This window comes from Rhipicephalus sanguineus, chromosome 1 (assembly GCF_013339695.2).
Source record: "Rhipicephalus sanguineus isolate Rsan-2018 chromosome 1, BIME_Rsan_1.4, whole genome shotgun sequence".
In the NCBI taxonomy this organism is placed as follows: Eukaryota; Metazoa; Arthropoda; class Arachnida; order Ixodida; family Ixodidae; genus Rhipicephalus; species Rhipicephalus sanguineus.
This window is the reverse complement of record NC_051176.1, coordinates 228,810,736-228,832,402: the sequence shown is the minus strand read 5'-3', so window position 1 is coordinate 228,832,402 and position 21,667 is coordinate 228,810,736. Positions and strand designations below refer to the sequence as shown.

The window sequence follows — 21,667 nt, the reverse complement described above, 5'->3', positions numbered from 1 at the left end:
CAAGTTATCCATGATACATTCACGAGACTAGCGTATTTTTATTGTCACCAAGCTAAGAGCGCGGAGAAAACAAATGCGAATAGCACTGTTCGCGTTTCTTTTCGTCGCCTTTGTAAGTAGTAGGTGGTAGGTTGTAAGTGCAAGCTCGCTCGAGCGCTTGCACTTACGACGGTGAACATCGCGTTCGCTGCCGCAGGTTACTGTACCTGTCACCCGTAATGCGCGTCATATCAAAACGAGAAAAACCTGAAGTTCAAAACATGCGGAAACACGATAACGATAACAAAATCACGAGCAACCAACGCCGAGCAGAGGAGGTCGTGCGCCGAGCAACCAAAGTGATACAGGCTTGCCAAAAGAGCTCATTGAAGATAATAGCTGTCGCGTGAAGGCGCTGTATGTCTTCTATTTTCTTTTTCATTTCGCAGCTGAAATTTCGGTTCGCTACGCTTTCCATAACCTTCCTCCCGATGTGTCAGCAGCTGAATATTTTCGAGGGGTTGGAAATAGAGGAAAATATTGCAATACAATAGCAAAAAATAAAATCTTGTTTTTGTGGTGTGGCCACGGCACGAGCGCCAGCCAGCAAGCGAGCCGACTACAGCCAGCCACAGCCGCAGCGGGTGTGTGGTGCCGCATGTTCGTGGTCGAAATCAGGCTTAGAAATGTTGTATGTTTGTGTCTGTTGAAGTTTGCACGAAAACGCACGTGTGTAATCGCGACGACAATGCAAGGTCGTTCATGAGCGTCAAAGAAGTTAAACGTTTCAGCGCTAAAAGCGTCTCGGACTAATTCAGCAGTAATTGGTACCGAGTGTGCTGACAGGATGCTGCTCGCAAAGGTGGTTGCTTCGGAGGGCATACCCTGCCGATGTTCGGTAAGTGAACTGTTTTTTATATATTTGCTAGTCAGTAAAAGTTGCTCTTGCTGTGCTACTAATTCGCGCATCTGCCAGCGTGCCCACCGGACAGCGAGGACAAGAGCGATAAATCAGTGTTCTCTTACGGTTCTTTGCAGATGTATTGAAATAATGCCTCTAGCCACGTAAAATGATTTTGTCGCTGCATGTGCCCAGCTCTCACGGCCCTAGCATTGTAACTGGTATGGAATAAGTCTGAGAACTTGGCCTAGTCTTTTTTTTTTTTTTTAAGTTAGCCCCTTCGTTTGTATTTATTCCGCTCCACAGTACAATAGTTTTGAACATCGTGTGGGCTGTTCGTATATACAGACGCTGGCATAGACGTACGTTATCGACTTGCGTATTGTTTTCGCGATAATCTAAAGAGACTAAATATGTAATCATGCCTTCGTTCACCCTCAATAATACACTTATGGGAGAGGGAAAAAGTTTATTGGCAATAAAAATCCTGTGTGGCTGTCCCATCATCAATTACTAGTCATGCTGACTGAACCCCATTCTATGACACACATGGTTGCAGTAGAGAGGCACTATATTTAATGAAGATTTCTGCGTGAAGTCCCGAAATTCACACGCTGCGATCGGTTTGGTGCTAGTGCTGTTTGGCCTTTCCCACTAGTGTCCGAAGTCCACACACGTGACTGCGGTTATGCTTCTGGGATACAAGTATAATCGAATCTGCTGTACGAATTTGACAAAAGATCCGTCCCTGTCATGTTAAGCTGTTACCTACAGCCAGCTCACCGGAATTTCCCTTATGCTGATTCTACAGTGTGTCGTATCTGCATATTTTTTTTTTTATTCTAATGCTTCAGTTTTCTTTCAGTAGCGCATCTAAATATTTTCTTTCTTACTTCCTGGTATTCTAGTATTTTATGTTTGTTTCTTTTTTTTTTTCAGGCACTACCTAGAGAAGCGGTGCAGTGGCATATATTCGACAAGGAAGCACAGCATAGCTGGAAAGCTTGTTGCGGGGAAGATCGCCGATTTGATGAAGTTATCCTGTAATAATGATAAATATAGCCCATGCCTCCCTTCAAATAGAATTTGTTCATTTTATACAGGCGCTGCTATGTTGCAGTCCTCAAATTCCCATTATTTGATATGCCAAAATTACGGGCTCCCAGCGGAGAAATAGGCCAGTAGATTTCCAATCCACAAATACAGTACTAACGGTACTAATAGGCAAATGAATGCCAATAGACAAATACACAATAGGCAAATAGAGTGCCAATAGACAAATACACCAATGAACAAATAGAGGTCCAATAGACCAGCATGCCACCTATAGACCCATATGATACCAATAGACCAATATGATACCAATTGACCAATATGTTCAATAATCCGATAGGCTATTGGTTTTTCTATGGGTGATTTTTGCTAGGGCTAGCAAAAATGCCAATAGAATTTTCTATTGGTCTTATAGAAAAATCTTATTTGTTGTATAAGTGCTCAATTGGAGCTTTATAGGTCTTATTAGAATTCTATTGTCACCAATAGAGACCAATTGACAACATCTATTTGTCACCGATAGGACCAATAATTTTTTTATTTGTGCAATAGGAGACATCTATTTGTCACCAATGGAACCAATAGGTATATGTTAGTACCGATAGGTGGCAGCTATTTGTCACTTATAGAACCAGTAGGCACCAATAGGCTTTAATAGGCAACGTCTATTTGTCACCTATAGAACCAATAAATAGCACCTATTTGTCATTTATAGAACTAGCAGGTGTGAATTGCCACCAAAGTCACAGGGTTATGCATGGTATTAAAAGGCCACCTATATGTATTTAATTCACTTACAGGGTCATGCAGTAGCGAATTCAGCCAAAAGGCAGTTTTTGATTTGTTCAGTATTTGAGCAAAGTGGCAGCCGTTTTACGTAAGTGTTCCAAAATATCGCAGCCATCTTTTTCATAAATCTCACCAAAATAATTACACAGACGCCTGTAGTGCAATTTCATTCTGTACTCAAGGTTATGGTTATGCAATATTTGTGGGATAAACCCGCAAAAAGACAGGTTTACAGAAAGAGAAAGTTATCATAGTTGAAAAGGGAACGCCACAGTATAGGTAATGTTTTAACTGGGGTACTCAATGTTCTTGTAAAGGCAGCAATTTGTACTCTGCTATCCTTGCATGGTGCAAACGGGGTGGGAAAATAAGCTGCTAATAAAATAAGCGAAGTCAGCATATAAGGTAGAAGTCGTCATTTCCTGCTTGAATGTGTGCACATAATGTATACATAGTTGTTTTCAGCCGGGGGGCTATTGCGATTCTTCGACAGCACGCTATGGAAACAAACGCGAACAGCACGGCATCTACCAGCTCCGCTGGTCGCATTACTTTTCAAAACAGTTGTAGCCTGGCTGGTAATAAGACAAGTTATCCATGATACATTCACGAGACTAGCGTATTTTTATTGTCACCAAGCTAAGAGCGCGGAGAAAACAAATGCGAATAGCACTGTTCGCGTTTCTTTTCGTCGCCTTTGTAAGTAGTAGGTGGTAGGTTGTAAGTGCAAGCTCGCTCGAGCGCTTGCACTTACGACGGTGAACATCGCGTTCGCTGCCGCAGGTTACTGTACCTGTCACCCGTAATGCGCGTCATATCAAAACGAGAAAAACCTGAAGTTCAAAACATGCGGAAACACGATAACGATAACAAAATCACGAGCAACCAACGCCGAGCAGAGGAGGTCGTGCGCCGAGCAACCAAAGTGATACAGGCTTGCCAAAAGAGCTCATTGAAGATAATAGCTGTCGCGTGAAGGCGCTGTATGTCTTCTATTTTCTTTTTCATTTCGCAGCTGAAATTTCGGTTCGCTACGCTTTCCATAACCTTCCTCCCGATGTGTCAGCAGCTGAATATTTTCGAGGGGTTGGAAATAGAGGAAAATATTGCAATACAATAGCAAAAAATAAAATCTTGTTTTTGTGGTGTGGCCACGGCACGAGCGCCAGCCAGCAAGCGAGCCGACTACAGCCAGCCACAGCCGCAGCGGGTGTGTGGTGCCGCATGTTCGTGGTCGAAATCAGGCTTAGAAATGTTGTATGTTTGTGTCTGTTGAAGTTTGCACGAAAACGCACGTGTGTAATCGCGACGACAATGCAAGGTCGTTCATGAGCGTCAAAGAAGTTAAACGTTTCAGCGCTAAAAGCGTCTCGGACTAATTCAGCAGTAATTGGTACCGAGTGTGCTGACAGGATGCTGCTCGCAAAGGTGGTTGCTTCGGAGGGCATACCCTGCCGATGTTCGGTAAGTGAACTGTTTTTTATATATTTGCTAGTCAGTAAAAGTTGCTCTTGCTGTGCTACTAATTCGCGCATCTGCCAGCGTGCCCACCGGACAGCGAGGACAAGAGCGATAAATCAGTGTTCTCTTACGGTTCTTTGCAGATGTATTGAAATAATGCCTCTAGCCACGTAAAATGATTTTGTCGCTGCATGTGCCCAGCTCTCACGGCCCTAGCATTGTAACTGGTATGGAATAAGTCTGAGAACTTGGCCTAGTCTTTTTTTTTTTTTTTAAGTTAGCCCCTTCGTTTGTATTTATTCCGCTCCACAGTACAATAGTTTTGAACATCGTGTGGGCTGTTCGTATATACAGACGCTGGCATAGACGTACGTTATCGACTTGCGTATTGTTTTCGCGATAATCTAAAGAGACTAAAATATGTAATCATGCCTTCGTTCACCCTCAATAATACACTTATGGGAGAGGGAAAAAGTTTATTGGCAATAAAAATCCTGTGTGGCTGTCCCATCATCAATTACTAGTCATGCTGACTGAACCCCATTCTATGACACACATGGTTGCAGTAGAGAGGCACTATATTTAATGAAGATTTCTGCGTGAAGTCCCGAAATTCACACGCTGCGATCGGTTTGGTGCTAGTGCTGTTTGGCCTTTCCCACTAGTGTCCGAAGTCCACACACGTGACTGCGGTTATGCTTCTGGGATACAAGTATAATCGAATCTGCTGTACGAATTTGACAAAAGATCCGTCCCTGTCATGTTAAGCTGTTACCTACAGCCAGCTCACCGGAATTTCCCTTATGCTGATTCTACAGTGTGTCGTATCTGCATATTTTTTTTTTATTCTAATGCTTCAGTTTTCTTTCAGTAGCGCATCTAAATATTTTCTTTCTTACTTCCTGGTATTCTAGTATTTTATGTTTGTTTCTTTTTTTTTTTTTCAGGCACTACCTAGAGAAGCGGTGCAGTGGCATATATTCGACAAGGAAGCACAGCATAGCTGGAAAGCTTGTTGCGGGGAAGATCGCCGATTTGATGAAGTTATCCTGTAATAATGATAAATATAGCCCATGCCTCCCTTCAAATAGAATTTGTTCATTTTATACAGGCGCTGCTATGTTGCAGTCCTCAAATTCCCATTATTTGATATGCCAAAATTACGGGCTCCCAGCGGAGAAATAGGCCAGTAGATTTCCAATCCACAAATACAGTACTAACGGTACTAATAGGCAAATGAATGCCAATAGACAAATACACAATAGGCAAATAGAGTGCCAATAGACAAATACACCAATGAACAAATAGAGGTCCAATAGACCAGCATGCCACCTATAGACCCATATGATACCAATAGACCAATATGATACCAATTGACCAATATGTTCAATAATCCGATAGGCTATTGGTTTTTCTATGGGTGATTTTTGCTAGGGATATATACGAAACTGGAGCCATGCGAGCGTGCACGTGTGCGTGAGGGGGGGGGGCGGAGGGGCATAAAGTTTCGGAGGGGGGCTTTAATCATGTAAAGGGGCGCCATTTCTGCCACATACCTTTCATCAGTCGAACCTTTCATGTCATTTTTTAATACACAAGGTTATGACAACCACGCATATATGTTTTTGACAATTAATGGCCGCCATGCGGATCCCTGATTTTGCATATATAATTATGCAACTGTTTACTTCCCCCCTTTACTCTGGAAATCCAGCTGGGGACCAATGGCAGGGCTTTGTGAGAAGCAACGCCATCACTTCATTTTCAGTTTTGCATTCCATTGCGGAGCCGCAGCTCGTTTTCTTTCGGACTCGCGACCAATGGAGGGAGGAGGGGGGGGGGGTGTGTGAAACTTGGCCCCACGCAGAATTAAACGAGTTTTCGACTCCTCAAATATGTGTCCTTTTTTCCAACATTGCCCTATACAGAGGACAACGACAAAAAAATGTTGCAGTGGCTTAGCTCGGCTATGCCGTAGCGTTAGCTACGTAGCGTTAACGTAGCGTTAGCTACGTTATCCTGGCATAGCGGGTTCAGCTAATTATTCTTAGCTTTCCTGATTGTCTAGGATTAGCTTGATTACCATGCTTACTGCTGCTCCAATGACACACACGGTATACGTATTATGTGGCACATGTATATTTATTTTGCCAGGCAACTACTTCGGGATCCGATGAGTTAAGCTTCTCCGCTCTTCTGCGCCATTGAGCATTTGCGCTCTCCTTCTCCATGGCTATACCACACTGGCAAACGCCAGTCAGATGCGCTATCAAGCGGCTCCAGCGCAGTGTAGACGGCGACTGCACAGCGAAGGCGAATAGCTGCGCGCGCGCCGGCGCCAATACGTCTGCCAAGGCTACGACGTCACTCGATCCTCTGGAAAGCGCAGACTGGTGGCGGCGGAGTGCGCGCGAGGTGCCAGCTCCGATGCGTGACATCACTGATCCTCGCGCATGCGCAGCACGGCGAGGATCCACGCGAAACTGCCTCGGCTAGGCCAGTGTTGCTAACGCTACAAAACAACAACCCGCTGTGCCGACCCCTTGCCTCGCAAAGCACGCAGTGATCAGTGAAAGTGTATTCGTTTCGGGTCGTCAAAGTTGATGAATCAAAAGCAGCTTCGCTTTCCCTTCTTTCGGGAGTTGAAAATCTGAAAAATCGGGCGTGTTTCGGTTCGAACATCAAACTGCGCGCAACCGCAACAAGAAACACAACGAATGTAATTCTAGTACACTGTAACCAATGTCTCGTCCCGGCAAGGGTTGATCAGTGGGGTTGATCGGTCAGAGCTGCCACCTCGTACATGACGCCATATGGCCATATGCTGTCAAAAAAAGTGTTCCACCACTGCACGGCCGGAGCAGCGCAGCACGATGGGCTGAGATAGAGAAGACACAAACAAACGTCATGTTGCGCTGCTCCGTGCAATGAATCCCAACTGGCAACGTGTCCTTGCAAATTTCACCACTGGTTCCACACTCGCCGCCATGGCCACCACAGGCGCTGGAGAACGACCGCGGTAGTATAGCGGTAGGCCACAATAAGCTTCGCTTCATACGTTGGTTTGCTGGGTGTCGCTTGCTGGTGGATGCGCTATGCGAAAGTTGCAGATTCGGTCCCTGCAAGTAGTTTTTTCGCCCGCTTTTATTCCTTTTCACTTACGCAATAATAATAATAATAAAAAAACTACTAATAATATTCCATCTGCCTTCCTTGGCTTCATTGCGGCTGTTGGCTTCATCAGGGTGTGTCTAGCAAAAAAAAAAAAAGCCCTTGATCCATTCTCTTTCGTAAAATTTTGCAGTCTTTGTATGTAGGACGCAGAAGAACATACACACACGGAGCGCTACATACAAAGCCTGCAAAATAACAAGCCCAAATGTCTACACTGCCCTGGACTCCCTTCCGGAAAAGACTTCACAAGGAGCACTATCGATCACGATCGATCTCCTGCATTGCGATTGGCTTCCTTGCGCAGAAACTCGACCGCGATCGAAAGTACCGCGTGCAGACACGAAAGCACCACGCGCTTTCACGACAGAGGAAAAATGGCGCTGCCGGGTTAGTTCTGGTTCCCTAGTTCTGGTTTCTATCGCCTAGTCCCGCCTTGGTTCCGCTAGTCCGCCGCGGTTGGCTACATAAGGCACATGGTAGATGTTCCCTGGGGGGCACATAGGGGGGGGGGGGGCAGCTTTGTGAGTTTTGTCATGAGACGTGGGCGGTGCAGGAAGCTCGGCAGCAAGGAGGTTTAACCTCCTTGCTCGGCAGTATGGAAGTATGATGGAAGAATCGCCAAGCTCTTCCGAAGGATAGTGTTACTCCGCCCCTGTCGCCGCCTATGATCGCTCTCTGTCACATTTACTCTCAGCCCCAAGTCGTCTATTTGGTGTAGTCTACGAAGTCGGCGAAGTTTCGTGCTAGCCGGGTTAGGTGTTCGTTGTTCCAGTTTGTCTGTCGGTGTCGGTCACCTTGCGGTATTCGCGTTTCTTTCGTTCAAGCTTGTTGGTTACCGATCTTCGCACCACCATGGCAGACGACGAAAGTGTGAGGCAACTTTGCATCTGCATAGCTGCTTGCTGTGCGATCAGAGCATTATTTCATGAAGTGCTGTAGCTTTCAAACCTGTACACCACGTGAAGATCGCTTTGAATGCAGGTTTCGTGAGGATATCGGTGGTAATACGAATCATGCCAAAATAGTTTGGTCGATCATCTTCTGTTGTAGCGGTGAAACAGTCCTGTGTGTTGAAAAAATACTTGTCGTGGTTAGGCTTAGCAGAAGCCTTGTCGCTGGCTGGACCAGTGCAAACCCTTGAGGCTGCGGTTAAATGTTGCCTAATACCGTGTAGAGGTATTCTAAAACATGTGGCGGTGCTACCGCTCGTAGGTCTCAGCACATGAGACTGCTGCTTTCCTTACGGTAGACTAATTAAACGATGCTGGTAGCAATATGTCAGCGTTGAAGCCTACGTGTTTGTAGCACGCGCTAGCAGGTAGGCTGCCGGCGAAAGACAAAACTGATTTGCTTCTCTGTGCGGTATTTGTCGTCTTTTAACATGCGCAAACTCACAAAGTTGGAATAAGCATAGTTTTTACTTATTGCCGTGTGGCTCCATGTATGTCATGTCTTAAATGTCTACTTGGTTGCGTCACATTGACATCGTTTTTGACGTAAACAATGTGACATGTTGCTTGGCCTAGTCATGTGGCCGAACCGTAAAATGACCCATTACAAGCATGCACACGTCCCAAAAAGAATGGTCGCCTGTTGCTCTTCCTGTTTTTAGAATTTGGTTCTAGTGTTTCACCAAGTGTTCTAAACAAGCCAGCCGCGCTAGAATAAAAAAATCATTTATTTGTTAATGATAGTATAACATCACTGCACCATCATTACCATGCCAGTTATATAGATGGAGTACAGTAGTCTGTCATTCCTGAAATTGTTCAAATTGTCTCTTATGAAGGGATGATGAAAGCCGCGTGAAAGACATGCAGAAACGATGAAATATTATCATGAGTTGCGGGAGCATTGGACATTGTCTTTAGATGTTAACCTTTCACTGTTGCTATACAAAAACATTACAAAAGTGGGTGTAATTGTCAAAAGTATTAATCATTCGATGGTTCTGATAATGGGCCTTCATGACATTATACAGACAGGGCAACCATTATTGCACAATCAGCTATTCATATAAGAAAAGTTAGTCATCTAAGCATTGTGGTAAGGGGCTCACAGTACTGGATAGCAAGTTTTGTATAACTGACTGTACATTAGAAGAATGTGCGAGTCCTCGATATATTCAACGCGGAGTTATGCCACGAACCAATTCTGCGTTGACTACAGAGAACTTATAGTGTTGCCTCTTGTCTAAGGAAATGTCATTCATAAATTGTAAACCATGGATTATTATTTAATGACTCTGTAGGAGGGTGTTTTTCAACTGACCTGTTGCATATTGCTTTGCATCTTGAGCTGGTACATATTGTCACTTTGTCTTAAGAATAATCAGTTCTGGATGAGAACTGATCTTATATGATTAATTACTAAAACCAGTTACTACAACCATTTGTGAAAACAAGCATAATTGGTGAATGCAAGCACACTTACTAAAAATATAGATTACAAGTAATATCATGTAATCCGTTATTTATAAATTTGAAAAACTCCAGGTGGTCAAAATTAAACTGGAGTACCCCATTACAGTGTGCTTAGTGTTTTTTGCCCCGTAAAAACCTGAATTAAAATGTAATTGTATGAATGTTTTTAATTGGCTGTTCGGGATTCACTTTGGATTGCTAAGTTGTTTGCTATGCCGTTACATTGGGGTAGCAGCATAGCAGACCATGTGTAGCACGAGTAGCAGCACAGCAGACCATGTGATCTGGAGAAAAGGCCAAAATGTTGGATGTCTTGCTCTCATGCGACCACCTTCTGTGGTATGTGAAGTAACTAAACCAAAAGTTGATTCTAAAAAAGTTATGGTATATTGGAAGTTTTGAGGCTTGCTGCTATTTTCTGTATGGTTTTGCAGCAAAGAACTTCTAATTAACAAAATAAAGTAATGTTGGTACTTTTCTTTGCATGACCAACTAGTTGCATAGCAGGAACCAGAAGGTGGGTTTGTGAACCAATTATTTTTTCGGTGCTGCAGATCTTCGATCCATCATTGAAGAAGAAGAAAAAGAAAAAGAAGACCCCGTTTGACCCAAGTGCATTGGAAGATGGCAGTGCAGCTGATGTGGCTCAAGCAGAAAATGGCATTGAAAAGGAGGATGCTGAAAAAGAGAACCGTGAGGATAAAGATGATGGTAAGTTTGAGATGATCTGCTGTGGATGCAGCACTTTACAAACATCATCTTCATAAACAAATTCTACTTGTTGACATCATCGGGTAGTCTAGGATATACGTGGAAGCATACCACTTTGTTAAAGGCTCCTTTGAAATGCTGCACTCTCGTAGTTATTGATGACTCGTTTGTAAAAAAAAAGAAAAAAGAAACAATGATCTAAATCCATGCCTTACAATTAACAACACTGCACAAGCCAGTTCAGAGATGTAATATGTGTTAATGAGATAGCAAAGCCGGGCAGTGCCATTGAACTCGAATAAAAAGCATTAATTCAAGTTTGTACCCATGTGTGCTTTTTGGGTGATGACTATTCAAATGGAAGACGCATTGGCTTAAGGGAACTATAAAGTACCTTGCACACCTTTGATCTTAAACTGCCCTTAAATGAAATCTTTCATTGCATACAATCAGACTCTACTGTTTCATTAACTTATGACTATGTTATCTGAACTCTGTGCAACTGGAAATGCTTCATACAGAATTAGCTATGAAGGATTATATTTGAACAAGGCGCACAATGAAATGACACAAGAAGACCAGACGAGCACTATCTTCAAACTGTTTGAAGATAGTGCTCATCTGGTTTGAGTTGCTAATATGAACAGCTAAAAACTCACCTAAATTTCATTTCTTGTAAGGAATTTACCCCACAGCGACAGTGAGAAATAAAATGTTAGACAGATATAGCTCATGAAATCTGTTGACCGTGTGTTTACCAGCTCTTATAGCAACACACACACACATTTTCTTTGCATCAGAAGAAATTTCCTAGACACAGAGTTGTCTCTACCACAATTTTTATTCTTGCAACCAAGCTAAATGGCAATAAAAAAAAAAGAATAATAAAATTTTCCAAGGAAGAAGGTTGTTTGCAAAAAGATTATTAATCTGACTTAGTTCTCATTACAAATTTTTCCACAGTATTCCACCAACTTGATAATGCTCAGCATGTTCACTGCTGTTACAGCATTCATGGTACAGCGATGAAATGCTAGGCTGCTCTTTTTTATCTTCACAGGTGCCTAAAGCTTGTTACATTTTGAAGGTCAATATGTGTACGCACCTCTCTCAGCTCTCTTTATGGGAGGCATCAAAAGCTTATTGATCACTAGGCCTGTTGTGCGTCTGTGTAACCACAGCAAAAAGTTTTATTTCTTGCGTTTAAATCCGCTCACACTTTGGATTGGCTGAGCAAATTCAGCAAGGCAATCGGAAATAACTCTTTAGTGATTACACATTAGGTCTAACGAATTGCATCAAAGCTGATCGTTTTTGTTTATTTGTGAAAACACTTTACCTTCTCTGCCTGAGAAGGTAACAGAGTGGGCTGTAGAATGTTAGATTTTTTTTTAGTATTGTGCTTCTGTCACCCATTGAATATACAAAAAACATTGCCTTAATTATGAACTTGGATAATGCTGGTTCATCGAGGGCAGTTTGTGCTCAGCCAGTCTTCGTGCACAGTTGTGTTTCATGGTAACAATTTTTATGCTGCCACTTATGACGTCACCTGTCATGGTTTTTAAGTTATTGCTTCATACTATGTTTACAGTTTTTGGCAATTGTGAAATTCAGCTGATGTCCCCCCCCCCCTCTCCAAAAAAAGAAAAGCGCACACACCTACTGTTCTATAGATAAAACAGCATGAATTTTGAGGCCCAGGGAAAGGTCTGGTAATTGTCAAGCAATTCATGAGGCAGTTGAGAACTCAGGGGGGGAAAGGATTATATTTAAAAAATTGCGTCATGCAACCAAGTTAGCAGCAGATGTTCCAGCATCATGATCACCCTGCCAACTTATTTGCCAGCTCTCAATTTTTGTGAACTTTATTAATTTGGTCTGATTTTGTGTTATGTGTCTACTAAGCTTCCATTAAAATTTCTCTGTTGCTGAAAACATAAAAGAGGCGTAACTGCTTAGAGCAAGTTTACACAGATTCGCTCTTGATGTGTTGCTTCTTAGTCCTTGCTGTTCCAAGTTTGCTGCCGTTTGCTTTGCTTTGTTTATATAAAAAAGCTTTTAAATTGTGTATGTGTCAGCAAATGTGTGCTCAGAGCAAGCTATTTTAAAATGCATGTTGCCCCTCCCTTTCGTAATGGGTCTGGGGAATTTTACGAATTGAAGCTTCGCAGGCTAGAAGATATGTGAAGGTATGTGTGGTGTATGCCAACATTGGTGAGCAATTCAATGTGCGCCGTGTCTTGTAATAAGATTTCTCTTGAGAAACTGGCGGGCATGATGGCACAGATTTGTTTCATCACCCGCAGTATGGAAAAAGCTTGGCCTTCAAAATGCTGCTCCCATAGCTCAAGGAAACTGGTTCGATGGCCGGCCACAATGGCCACTTTTCAATGTGGACGAAATGCAGAAACAACCGTGTACTTGGGCTTGGTGCATGTTAAAGAACCCCAGATAGTCAAAATTAGTTTGGAGTCCCCCACTGCAGCATGCCTCATGATCAGATCGGTGTTTTGGCTAAGACTCCAGAAGTGCCATTTTTTTGGACACATTCATTGCTTGTGCACTTATTGTCAGCTTTATTAAGGCTGGCCTAGGTCTTTCAGCAAGTCTGAAACTGATTTTGCCTTAATTCGTATGCTTGTGCAGACCCCACCCTTGACTTGGATGACTTTTCTGGACTGAAGAAGAAGAAGAAGAAAAAGAAGCCATTCAGCCTAGAGGATATGGATGCTGCTCTTCCTGTAGGGGTCATTTTATGCATTTTGTGCAGTTCAGTTTTTTTCCTCTACAGGTTGTTTCACACTTGTAGGAAAACTCGGAGTGCATTACAGAGCATTGCAAGTTGTCATCATGGCTGAAGTGTCCAAACTGAAATGTCCAAGCATGCACAATACCACGTGATAGATAAGGACACATGTCTGCTTCTTTGTTCGGTTTACAGAACGCTTTCTGTGGTCATGTTCTCTTAGCGTGTAAAAAAATACTTGTATCGCGCGCGCTGGGAACTCAGAATTTTGTTGAAACTTTAATGTTCATGGAGCTGCATCTTGGCTTTCCTGTGGCAAGTGCGGCAATCTTGTAGTTGTTCGAAAGCTCAAAGTTTCGCATTTTTGTTCTCATGCTCCTTGCATACAGTGGCCATATAGGAAAATGGCAACAAGTAAAAAAATGAATAAATAAAGGCTGCTATGATGAACTTTGTTATGTATGCGGACCTTCGATTGGCTCTTGTGGCAGCTTGTGCACTGACTCTACCGGCGGAGCGCTCGCTTTGTGTACAAGAACTTCATTGATCGGCCGCTTGATCAACTTTCCTCCCGCAAACTTACTTTTTAATACATAAATAGTGCGTCAGCCCTGGTTTTAGAAAGTTTGAAACTGTAGTCGTCTACTGATCTTAAAGCACAACCCTTATCTGACTATACGGTGATAGAAAAGAGGTGCTCATTAGAAGAATCGGTGACCGTGATGGGCCATAGAAGTTGACCATGTCCTGCTATGCTGAACCATCTCTGCAATTTAGTGACAGCAAAGCGAACAATGTGGCAGCACTTGTTCCTACTGTCTATGCCCATTTTTGAGATACTGTGCATCCAATGTCACTGATAGGCAAACAATGCGGAGCATTTTCTAATTCATGCTTGCTGGCAGATTGTGTGCAACTCTGTAGCCTTTGACTGCATAAAGCAAGTTCAAATCATCTGTTCCAAAAGTTGGAAAGGCTGCTACAAATATACCTTTTTCCTGCTCTAAGAACTGCTCTAATTAGCCAATTGTCTATTCCACTACTTGTGGAGTGATCAAGCTGAAAGACTACAATTATGCTGCCTGTCACAGGCACTTGGTAAAAATACTGTATTGACTATTAAAAAAAAAAAAAAAAACCTCTACGCAACATATTTAATGACTAGATTACAGAAGGGAGTGCAAAGAAATTTAGCTTTTAATGGCACTGATTGTAATTACCATGGGCATTACAACCTATTTTTAAATTGGTAAATATGTGCAGGAAGCAGAACCAAAAGAAGAATCATCCGTTGTAGCTGATGAAGACAGGGATGAGGAACGGGATGGTGCCTTTGATGATGATTTGGACTTCAACCTTCCCAAGAAGAAAAAGAAGAAGAAGAAGATCACATTTGATGCAGTAGACGCAGAAAGTGGTGCAGCTGGAGACGATGAAAACGATGATACGACATTTGGTTAGTACTACTTACTTGTCTGCACTCTAGGTACCCTGTCTTATACAGAAGAATTGATGTCTGGGCAAGTTGGAATTGGTTACACATCTTCGAAACGCCCTGTGGGGTGTGTAGTCTTTCCTTTGTCCTTGTTTTTTGCGCCGCCCGTTTCGAAGATGCATAACTGTCTTATACAGTTCGCTTTTCTTTGATGGTCATATATCTATAAATACAAGAATTACAGGTTGATGATTGCATTACATGATTGGTTGTAATACAGTACAGTTTTGTTAATTTGAACTGGCACTGTTGTCCGTCATACAGTTGAACCCCTTTATAAGAGACACGCACTGGGGAGCAGTTCTTGCTTCTTGTATGAGGTGTCACTTACAAGTAGGGCACCACGACATCGTTTTGTGATCAACCTGTATTTTGATGTAGGCACACCGGTGTCTCTTATACTCAACTGTCTCTTACATCAGTGTCTGTCATAAAGGGGTTTAACTGTAATCACGTGTATTGCAGCATGCGAAAACACCCAATGTAACTTGAACTCATGAGCACCAGTTAATTTAAGCCACCTGAACCAGCCTTCTGTTAGCATTGCACCACATGACTGAGGAGCCAGTTGTATGAATGCCACTTCTACTACTGGGTGTCACCAGATAAGGGACAGTCAGAGGAGGGGTCACTACTACTTTTTGATTTTAGAAAAACTTTTGAGATTGTAAAATACCTCTACACATTGTAGTAGAGTTTATTTTGTTGCCGCACACTCCTTTCTTACAGTGTAAAAGAATCTTACCGAGACAAAATGGAAAATGTGGCCTTTCCATTTTTTTTTGTGCTTTTTAGCGGATGACATGGACACCAAGTCGAGCACAACCAGCAGTTCCAATACGTGGTCGGGAAGTGATAGAGATTACACATATGATGAGGTGAGATTTCAGATTACTTGCATTTCAGTTTTTATTTTGGTACACTTTTCCTTTTTGCCATGTGTTATTCAGTTCCTACATATCAGCTGGTTGTGTTGTCCAACACCATTAATGCTCTAAGGTTGTGGTCCCTACCACTCATTATTGGCATGAACTCACCCATAAATGCATGTGGCCCTGCTTGTAATTGCTATATTTCGTTACTATTAGGTCCTTGTGGCTACCGTTTCTGTTTGGTGGTGGATGGTTGACTGAGCAGATAAAGTGGCAGGGATTGCAACTTGCTTGGTAGAGCAGCATTTCTGACTGTGGAGGCAATTCTGTTTACCTGTGTACTCTTGCCTGTTTTGTCACCATGCTCTGTCATGTGATGATAAAATTGCTGGTCAATGCTTTAATGATGTAAAGAATTTGAGGTGACCCTACTCCTTGATTTAGGTGTCTGGTAGTGGCATTCGCATGTCAGCGTTCATGTGCCCTGGTGTATTCCTTGGGTTAACTTTGTTTTGTTGCGCTGTGGTTGAGATCTACTCCGCCGGTTGCAGCAACAATCCAGGCTGCTCGCAAGAAAACCGTCTGCTCTTTCAGTGAAGTCGTTCATTCAATCTTCATTAATTATCCGGCCCTTATTTTAAGTTAAGTTATCCTCCAGTATAATATAGAACTATTAATATAATATAGAACTCCAATATAGAACTGTTAACTTGAACAAGAACCATCGATTTTGAGCCAGTTTGTTTTTAGAAGACTTTTTCTGAATATTTGGAAAATTGGAAATCAGTGCTCAACTGGAATTGCTTGCAAGAGAAACAAGGTTGTCACTCTGTGCTCGTGCCACTAATGAACAGTTTGATGATTTGCATGTGCCCCATTTACTGTACGGAATGAAGTAACGTCGCGAGTAAAGAGCTTTGAACTCTCAGGGAAGCTTAGCATGCTTGGACATTGTTATGGTGTATTGGGATCCTTACTTTGAGCACTGTGGAGCACTCCGAGAAGTGATGGCGTGTTTGAGTGATTGAAGTTAATCGCTTCAGCTACTTTCGGATGGTTCTCTCGGAGCACTCTGAATGGCTCTGGCTTTGAAATGCGAGTATTGGCGCAATCTGGCTGAGAGAAGGGGTCAGTGCAAACTGTTAACGCATAATTGTGCACCATGGCAAATAACCAAGCTGCCTGCTTTGGTCCGAATTCACTCTTTTTGCTTGGTATCAGTCACACTAGGAAATGAACAATAAAATGTGCCTTCACTTCATCCTATCAAATAGTAAGGACAAAGTATTTGCGATGTTTTGCTGTTCAAATAATTTTGAAGTTGGTAGGTGGATGCCACAAAGAGCTATGAAATTGTTTTGGTTTCTGCCTGCCTGGTCACGCCACAGCAATTGCTGTTAACATGGAATTTATTGAGGATTTTTTTTTATGGCTGTAGGGTTGTGTTTACTTGGACAACATGAAAACTTGATAGTGCCGCTAAAATGATAGTTTGCAGTTCTTGCTGTGACTGCAGTGAAATTGCAGTCATAGCAAAAAATAAAAATAAATGCTAACTGGGAATGCGAGGCATTCATTGCTGAAATGGTGCAGGGAGTTATGCTTATAAATACGTAGCTGTCTAAACCACAGTGCACTTGCACAACACGCCAAAGAGTATGCTTTTTGTATGACCATGCAGGGTTTGCAGATAGGGCATTAAATGAAAATTTATGCATAAGCTTTGTAATACTGCTGCATGTTGCTTTCCTTCATTTATGTCACCTAAAGCCAAAGATAATGGTGCTTCAAGAGCTATAAAGCTTTTAGAGTATGTGAATCTAACCATACTTGGATGTTGACATTTTTCTTGTGCTGTTGAGCTTGTTCTTCCTTGAAGTGGCAGACTGCCGTTCTGCACAGGGACCGGAGGTTCTTCTTTGGTGTAAAATAGTCTGTTGTTTTCAACGCCGCTTATTTTTGTGTGCCATAGGGATTTTTTTCTTCTTCTGAGACATGCTCTGCCCGATATGTTTCGTTTTGAGCATGGTGGGTGCAGCCAACACTAAAAATTAACTTTGTATTGCATGCTTCTTGCCATTGTAGCTTTTGCAGCGGGTGTTTAACATTATGAGGGAGAAGAACCCAGACATGGTGGCCGGTGAGAAGAAGAAATTGGTGATGCGGCCACCTCAGGTACTGAAGGTGGGCACCAAGAAGTCCTCTTTTGCTAATTTCCTGGAGATCTGCAAAATGTAAGTGTATCTGCAATCCTCGCGAGGTCCTGTTTAAGGTGCAAAGGGTTCATAGTTCTGACTGTGTGCCGAGATTTTTGATGGCCTTGCATTCATTTCGATTTTCCATAATGTTCTCGAGGCAGTGTTCTATACTTCTGTGCACCACTGAAGTTGAATGATAGTGAAAATAAGTTGTGCTACCTATGGCAACTGTCGACAATTTCTGCACTCTGTTTGCACAATATATTAAATAACTGTTCAAGGATAAATTTTGGAGTTTTTTGATGGTGCTAAACTTGTCGATATTTACTGAGAATGTGTATATTGAACACCTATTCAGCAATGCGTCCGATATATTGAACGCTGTGCCGCGCTGAAGCCCTGCAGGTGCGTTTTTCCTAATAAATATTTATCACCTTTCAGTACGCTCTAATTAGTTGTGATACCTCTTTTGCGTGCAGGCATCAAAAAGGCAGTGTTTTTGTAATGCTTTGGTAGGTTATACAGCGCTTGTTTGCTGCGTGATTTTTCGGTTGCAATGAGCGCCCACAATGTTTTTCAAAGAGGCTGACAGCTGGAGGCACCAAAATGAGGGGAATACAAAGTGAGTGTAACTCTGGTGGTAGTCTGTACCAGCAGCCTCTATATAGTGTGCGCATTCCTGTGGTTGTCCACGCCAATGGCATGCAGCCCCCTAAAGGCATAGCTTTTGAGATCCATGACCTAGTGATGGCCATCACATCCCATTAACAAGTACAGATCTCAAAGGCCATGCTTTTATGACTGTACGCGACTGAATTTTGTTTTTTCTTGCCCTGCTTAACCCATGTATGCCCAAACTCAGAAAAAAGTGACAAAACCAATTTTTTTTTTTTTTTTTTCACAAAAAAGGGCACTTCTACCCTCAAAAGAAAGCACAAGTTTTTTATTTACTGCCAGGTAAACGCAACACTGTTTTTCAAGCCGTCCTAGATATAGGACATGGGCATTAGGGGTGCTATGTGCAGGTGTGGTAAGCCTTGAAACATTTCACGTGCACACCGACATTGCACTTCTTCCTCCTGTGACGTCTTTCATACAAAGCATGCGTTTGCCCGGAGAAAGCGGTCGCCACGTGGCAGCATGAAAAGCAAGCAATGTCCTAGGCTTGCACACGTTGAGAATGAGACCTGCTTTATGTGCTGTAGGTGGCGCTAGTCATCGGCTAAAGAAATAGCGATCTTAGAGTGCATCAAAGAAGCGTCCTACATGTAGGACATTGGGCATATATGGGTTAAGAAGCAGCAGCCTGCTACAAAGCCATGTGTGCAGTCGTCATCGCCAAGAGGTCGACCGAGATCCTGGATGGGTCTTGTTGCTTGGCTGTTTCTGTGTAGCGTGGTTGTCTGTCTTGCAGCATTGTGGACTTGCGCACCTCTTGCTTGGCTTGTCATGAATGCTCAGTTAGGTGTCGAACTATATATTGACCTCCACGGAGTGATAAGAATTGCTACTGGTGCTTGTAATGACATCGAGCAAAGGGGCATTGTGAACCATTTTCATAAAGCAGGCTTCGGTACTAGGTGACGACTTTAGGTGCATCATGACTGTAGATAAAAGCGATAAAAGCATTTACGGGCACCATTTCGGACGGGAGTACAGCAAGGGACTACATTGGTGCTGATGGCGACGTAGCCGTTTCTGACCGCACCAATGCTGACATCATAGCTGACGTCACCAGTGCTGTGGAAGCAGCTCCAAGCAGTGATGAAGATGCCACCGCTGAATAACTTTGTACTGTGCTGCGGAGCTTGCACTGGTGTTCAGCGTGATTTATCAGTGTTGTGGTGCAATGGAAGATGCTGAAGTTGCTTATTTGGCAAGCCTTAAAGGGCCCCTAAACCACCCAGAGGTCGAAATTTAGTTGTGCTGTTGCAGTTGAGCACGAGTCTACAACGAACATGTAGCTGTGAGAATTTTTCGAAACTGTGCCGTAATAATGGAGTTGCACGCGTTTGATGATACAAAAGAGTCCCTTGCTCGTTTCACTCTTTCCTTCGCTAAGCTCCTTTCGTCAGCTCGTCTCTCCTCGCGGCCGAGTGCTCCTCCTCACCATGCGAGGAGGAAGAGCAGCAAGTGTGCGTACCTGCAAGCGGACAGACAGGTAACGAGCAGGCGACATGTTGACGTCACGGCAAATGTTGAGGGGATGAGGAATGCCGAAAGGCACTGAAGAGGGGAAGGGATTGTTTCTTGAAATCTGTGGGGCGCGCCCGCGGCTTGTAGCGCTGCCGCGTTTGGCATTGTTGGCCGTGACGGCACCCTGAACTCGATGCGCGTGTTTACTTGAAATGTTACAAAATTATCAGAGGTGGTTTAGGGGCCCTTATTGATATTGAGGATCGCTTAGTGAAGTTGATAGAGCACAAGAAGCAAGGCAAGCTTACAGACTATTTTCATGCGAAATAAAGTGCGGTAATTTGCAAAAGAACAAATTATCACATTCTTTTTTTTGCATATTGGGAGAAAATTCAATTGGCAAGTTATCTGTTACAATTTTGGGAAACCGTTCCTAGACCTGCATTGCTTTAAGATAAGCCTCAAGAGTGCATATTTTGTATTTTGAAGTATTGATAGTCGATCCCGGATATATCGAACTCGGATATATCGAAATATTGTCTATATCGAACAGTTGAGAAATCCCCTTGAATTTCCTATGCAAAAGTATGGGGCTGGTGCGCACGTATATCGAACTCCCATACAGCGAAACATTCACTATATCAAACGCTGCGCCGCGCCGTAGTCCAGAAAACGCATTTTTTCTAACATCGGTGCATTTTTTCTAACAAATATTGGTAATTTTTCGGCCGCGTTCTAACAAGTTCCGATCCCTCGTCGCGCGCAGGTGACGAAAAGGCGATGTTATTCCATTGTGTTTATCTAGTTCGTTGCGTAGCGCTTGTCACTGCACTGGTACATTTGATGCATGATCCGCGGGCTTTAACGCGCGGGCATAGTGTTTTTCAAAGAGGCAGACTGCTGGGGGCACCAAAATGAAAATGCGAAGGGACTCGGCAGCCTCGTAATAATGTTTGCATTCCCTTCCTTTTAGATGCGTAGCAGCTCTTTGACTAGCCTGTGTAACGCTGTCCGTCCGCACAAACGCTAGGCAACACGCTTCCCTGGGCGCAGGTGTTGGAGCGCTGCCAAGTAGGTCACGCACCCCTCGCACGCTTCCCTCGCAGGTGCGCGCATACATCACTCTTTTCCTCACCCGCCGGAGCGCCGCAGCTGCCGGCTCCACCGTCCACTCTCCTCCCGTGTCCGCGTTTCAAACAAACGTTTACACCAGTAAATGCTACACCGAGTTTCGCTTCAAACGAATCTTCCAGCGCTCACCGCAGCACCCGCGTTAGCGCCGTTCAACCCGTGACGCCACCCGTGCGCAACGCTGCTGCTTCGCATCCCATCAGCATTCCTTTGGGGAGATGGTCCAATTTTTTGTTAGCGCATGATGGCATGCGGGCCTAAAAAGCATGGCCTTCGAGATGCACAACCTCGTGACGCATTTTTGGTGTTTTCGGTTTTAAAACACACATCTCGGAGGCTACGCCTTTTTTCGTATTTCTCGCCAAAGCAGCAGCTACCTTCTACAAAGCCACAAGTGTCATCGCTATCGCCAACATGTCGACTGTGGAGAAATGTTTCTTTGTTTGTGCAGCGTTGTCTATTGCGGCATGTGGACTTGTGTACTTTTCGCTTCGTTCTTGATAAATTGTCATTCGGGAGTCGAACTAAACATTGTCCGCTTGTAGCGATAAAAATGATGACCGGTGCTTGGAGTGACGTCAAGCAAAGCAGAGTC

At 43.4% G+C, this 21,667-nt stretch overlaps 1 protein-coding gene across 1 annotated transcript in view; it reads left to right on the top strand.

Annotated features, from left to right (window-relative positions):
• Nucleotides 1-7,970: 7,970 nt before the first annotated feature.
• LOC119373702 (eukaryotic translation initiation factor 2 subunit 2) overlaps nt 7,971-21,667 on the top strand; it is a 31,050-nt gene continuing 17,353 nt past the window's right edge. The window contains exons 1-6 of the mRNA XM_037643768.2: nt 7,971-8,227; nt 10,335-10,491; nt 13,141-13,235; nt 14,504-14,696; nt 15,531-15,613; nt 17,693-17,841. Coding sequence (XP_037499696.1) covers nt 8,210-8,227; nt 10,335-10,491; nt 13,141-13,235; nt 14,504-14,696; nt 15,531-15,613; nt 17,693-17,841 — 695 coding nt within the window. The 5' untranslated portion in view covers nt 7,971-8,209. The remainder of the gene's footprint in view (nt 8,228-10,334; nt 10,492-13,140; nt 13,236-14,503; nt 14,697-15,530; nt 15,614-17,692; nt 17,842-21,667) is intronic.